At 44.5% G+C, this 4,800-nt stretch overlaps 1 protein-coding gene across 1 annotated transcript in view; it reads left to right on the top strand.

Annotated features, from left to right (window-relative positions):
- The window catches only part of LANCL1 (LanC like glutathione S-transferase 1), a gene marked incomplete at its 5' end in the record, with an annotated part of 16,162 nt that extends 11,607 nt beyond the window's left edge, over window positions 1-4,555 (top strand). Inside the window, 5 exons of the mRNA XM_010172697.2 lie at window positions 103-249; window positions 2,250-2,432; window positions 2,858-3,034; window positions 3,171-3,243; window positions 4,059-4,555. Coding sequence (XP_010170999.2) covers window positions 103-249; window positions 2,250-2,432; window positions 2,858-3,034; window positions 3,171-3,243; window positions 4,059-4,135 — 657 coding nt within the window. The remainder of the gene's footprint in view (window positions 1-102; window positions 250-2,249; window positions 2,433-2,857; window positions 3,035-3,170; window positions 3,244-4,058) is intronic.
- Window positions 4,556-4,800: the final 245 nt, after the last annotated feature.

Below are 4,800 nucleotides of genomic sequence, written 5' to 3'. Positions count from 1 at the left end.
GCTTGGGCAGAAAAACAACTTTGTTGTTCTACACCAGGATACTCACTGTGCTGTGTCCAACACAGTAGCATTTCCCTCACCTGCATCTGTTCCCATCCACAGGTCTGTGAAGCTGTTGTAGCCTCAGGAGAGAGCTTGGCCAAAAGGAGGAACTTTACAGCAAAGAGCCCACTGATGTATGAGTGGTACCAGGAATACTACGTAGGGGCAGCCCATGGTTTGGCTGGGATTTACTACTACCTCATGCAGGTAAGAGGCACTGGAGGGGAGGAGCCTTTAGCAGCTGTTTCATGTTTCTTTGAACAAGGAAGAGCATTTGAATTGGCTCCTGGTGATGTCAAACTGGGCAAGATCCCTTCTTTGATGGACTTACTCCTGGGTTTGATCACACATCCCTACTTCTAAAGGTTTTCTCTAAATCTGTGAGATTGAATTTCCCACCTCCATAGTGACCGGTAGGGAAATGAGGTCTGCATTATACCAGCAGCTTCACATCATGAGGCCCTGTAGGTCAGCTGGGCCTGAGCTTTCCCATCTTGTGTTAACTGCTTATAAAGTATTCCCATTTGTTGGTATCTATGGGCTTCCTGCATTTTTTTAGGTGGTTACTTGGAGCAATCTCAGATCATTACAGAATAAGAATCTCTGTAAGAAATTGTGTTTGTAAGGATTGTGTTTGTAGCAGGAAGGTGGGAAATACCTTTGTTTCCAAATCAGGGCCTATATCTAAACGTTAAAGTGGGACTTTTTACTTTGATAAAGCATCTGAATTCTATAGTACCTGAAGTAGGCAGGGCAAGACAAGAGTTTGGGAGCTGCAGTGCCCTTTTGCTTTGATGCCATCTTTTTCACTGTTCTGCACAACTCACTGGAGCTCTGGGAATCTTCGCTTCCCTGGCTCTGAAATGAAGGTGATAATTCCCCTATGTGGGTCACTTTGTGCATAAATTTACAGTGCTTAAGCTCTTAGAAAAAAACAACAATAAATAACATTGCATTTTCAAAGTATTAAAGGCACCTACTGAGCAACACAAATCATTTTAATATACCAAGGTTTATAGAAATAGGTGATATCTTTTACTAGACCAACTGTCCCAGCAGGTGGGAAAAAAGCCACCAGGTTTCAAGTATTTGAGCTTTCCTTCAGCAGCCTCAAAGTTCAAGCCCACACACAGGATAAGCAGAGTTCCTGTGGAAATAACCCTCTTATGTGACTGAGAGAGGAAGGGGTGGTTGGTGTTTTTTAAGCAGGAGGAGATTTGGCAAGAAGAGGATGCAAAGTGACTTACTGCCCAGGAGTACAGAATGGCCAGCTGGGAGCAGGGGAGACAGCAGTGTGCTATGAGCCCAAATTTGTACCGAGCTCCTGAGCTTGTTTCCAGGCTGATGTTTTAAAGAATTTTAAGTGTAAGTCTCCCATAAAATACTGCATGGGCTTCATGTTTCTCTGCCATGTGAAGTACAAGGAGCCTGGATCAGCTAAGCATGATGCACAAAAAACCTTGGAGGAAAAAAAAGGGGAAACATGAAAAGGACAACATTGGATTTTTATCTCTAATGGTTTTACAGCACAAGTATTGATTTTTAATTTTTAAGTTATCAACCTAGGAACAGTGTGATTCTTAGATGAGAGTGCTCATTGCAGTCTGCTGTGGGAGGTCAGAACTGCACAGATTTCATGTGAGGTAGTGTCATTGAAACAGGACAGACCCTGAAGCCACTCCCTTGCTTCTGCCCAAGATCAGCAGTGAACTCACTCCCTTACCATTACCCAGAAACATCTGTGAAAATGCAGCATCGCAGCCCACCAGCGGGGCTGGCCCAGCAGCTCAGATGCTCTAGGTGCTAGGAATCATTCCTTGTGTTCATCCTTAATACTGGTTTTGTACAGTGTATCTCTTTACTCCAGCTCTGGGTACCTGAAACTATGCCTGCTGATGTTCAGGAAAAGCAGCAGCAAGCCCTCTTGCTTAGAGGGCTGAGCAACAGGCTAGGGGCAGCCTTTGTTCCTCGGGGAGCAAGGGTATGACTGGAAATAAGTCCCTGCTGAAGGGCTGAGCAGGTGGGGGCCAAGTGGGTATTTGTAATGTGTGAAAGCCTGGACCAAAGAAATGACTTGATTTACAAGGAGCAAGAGGGAAGGTGGCCATAGTTGGCTTTATTTCTGCCTTTCATGCAGATCTTGGGCTTCTTAGAGAGACAGAATGGTAATTCTCCCCAATTTAATGCTTTCTCTCTCTCTCTCTTAGCCTGGCCTTGGAGTGAGCCAAGTAAAACTGCACAACACAGTCAAACCGAGTGTGGACTACGTCTGCCAGCTAAAGTTCCCATCTGGCAACTACCCTCCATGCATCAATGACACCAGAGACCTACTTGTCCACTGGTGCCATGGGGCACCAGGTGTTATCTACATGCTTGTCCAGGCCTACAAGGTACCAGAGAAATCTTGCAAAGACCCTTTAGGGACACCTAAATGTGGAACTTTGTCATGGAGAAGAGTCTTTTGAGATCCTCCCCTGCCTGATGGTAGGATGGCTTGTTACAGTGAAATCACTCCATAGGAACCACTGACCAAACCAGAAATGAATCTAAAATATTATTTCTGAAAACACCCATCAGCTGTGTGGGGTGTTCTGTTGCAGGTGACTGATGGTGACAACTAGTTGAGTGCAAAGTAATGGTCATACAGCCCCATTCATCATATCAAAAACATCCTCTTTGAAAGTAGACAGCAAAGTCAGCATTAAGAGTGCAGTAGGAGAGAAATTAATTAACCCAAGCCTCCCCACTCGCATCAGGATGTTCTTTGTGTGGAGGCAATTATCTCGGCAAGAGGTACTATTTCTTGTCTCTGCAGGTCTTTGGGGAGCAGCAGTACCTAAATGATGCCCTGCAGTGTGCAGAAGTGATCTGGCAGCATGGGTTACTGAAGAAAGGCTACGGGCTGTGCCACGGGACAGCTGGCAATGCTTACGGCTTCCTAGCACTGTACAACCTCACTCAGAACATGAAATACCTGTACAGGGCCTGCAAGGTGAGAGCCTGTGCAAGGAGGGGAGAGGAGATTATGATGCTCTACAAGGGATAATGAGAGGATGAGGGTGGTATTTTTTTTTTTTAAAGATCAGTCTTTAACAAAATTTGAACACTTTTTGTTACTGTTTTCTCAGTTTGCAGAGTGGTGTTTAAGCTATGGTCAGCATGGGTGCCGGACTCCAGACACGCCATTCTCTCTCTTTGAAGGTAACCTCCATCTCTGTGCTTGTGGTTTAAACCTGAATCTGAGCCAGGAAGATTTTCCACCAAGGAAAACCAAATACAAGCTCCACTAAAGTCTTTGTAAAACTCAGTCTAGAGGATGGGAAGGAAATTGTATTAACTGTTTTATCCTTTCCCAGAAGCAGTCTGGTAGCACTGGCTAATATCTTAGCTGGGCAGCTTGTCCTCTTAGGCCTCCCACACAGAGTCTGCACACAGGTCTCAAGGGAAATTCTTTAATAGGTACAAACCAAAGTCTACCTTATGGTAATTTGTAGCCTGGCTTCTCAGACAGTCTCTTTTCTGTGCATTTTTAAGGATTAAAGTCCTTCACGGGCTTTCCAGTTCCATTCCAAAGGTGAGGAACAAGTGGAGCTGCTTTTGTAGGCTCCTATGGCATTTTGTAGCTCCTACCAACAGCTCGCCCAAAATCTGCCATCAGCATGTATTGCTGGAAGAGCTGGTTCCTCAGCTAATGGAAACGTCCTTAGCTTTGCTGCAGGCCAAGGAACAAGGGCAGCTACATCAGTGAGGACCTGAGGCAGCAATGTCCCAGGGTCCAGAGCTTTGCAAAGATACTCAAATTGTTAAACCTGCGGACAGGTAAAGCAGAAGGTGCTTTTCAACATTTGATTAACATCAGAATGCTTTCTCTGCTGAAGTACCTAAGTCACTTGAGAAACCTGGGTTCAGACCTTGGAAATTATTTCGGTCCTTCTGTCTTTACAACCCATCTACCCCCAGGATAACTGGGAAAATGCATGCCCAAAGGGAATGTCTCTGTGTTTTCTTATCCTCAGGAATGGCTGGAACGATTTACTTCCTTGCTGACCTGCTGGTACCGACCAAGGCCAAGTTCCCTGCATTTGAACTCTAAACCTGAGCCTGGCAGTTTCCTGCCTGAAGCCTTCTGCACTTGGAAAAGCAGTTGGAAGCTGCTTTCTCCTTCTTCCAAACTCATTGTTGTTCACCTAACTGAACATAAATCCATCCTCCTGAGGGCTTGCTGAGTTCTCTAATATTTCTAGTCATCTCATTGCATTGTTTCAGTTTAAAAGACAGAATGCAGATTTTGCTGGTGTCTCTTAAAAACACGGGGCTGCATCTGGGAGCAGGGAGAAGATGTACAGTATTTTGTTGGCTATAGAGTTTTGCTATTTTCAGTATCCCATTTCCTGGGAGAAAGTTTTCTATTGAATGTAACGTTGGCTTTTTTTTTTTTTTTGTGCTGACAAATAGTTGCAGGAATTTAGTTGCCTTTGGAAAACAAAAGATGAAAACCAGAGACTATTGACCTGAAAGTTGCTTTTAAGTGTTGGTTTTCTTGTTGTTTTTTTTTTTTTTCCCCCGAGCAACCAGTAGCTGGGCTGCTCCACATGAAGCAAATGGGATGGACTGTGGAGTCTTTATATATGTTTTATTTAATGTCAGATTGCAAGTGGCACAGCTGGAACTGACATGCCAAAGCCTTGTCCTGAATTTCCACGCATCTGCTTTAAAGGCAAAGGCTAGATTTAGCTCTTTTGTGCCTTTTTTCCAGTG

The sequence above is a fragment of the Antrostomus carolinensis genome, unplaced genomic scaffold (assembly GCF_000700745.2).
Source record: "Antrostomus carolinensis isolate BGI_N321 unplaced genomic scaffold, ASM70074v2 scaffold3650, whole genome shotgun sequence".
NCBI classification, from domain to species: domain Eukaryota; kingdom Metazoa; phylum Chordata; class Aves; order Caprimulgiformes; family Caprimulgidae; genus Antrostomus; species Antrostomus carolinensis.
This window is presented reverse-complemented; position numbering and strand designations above follow the sequence as displayed.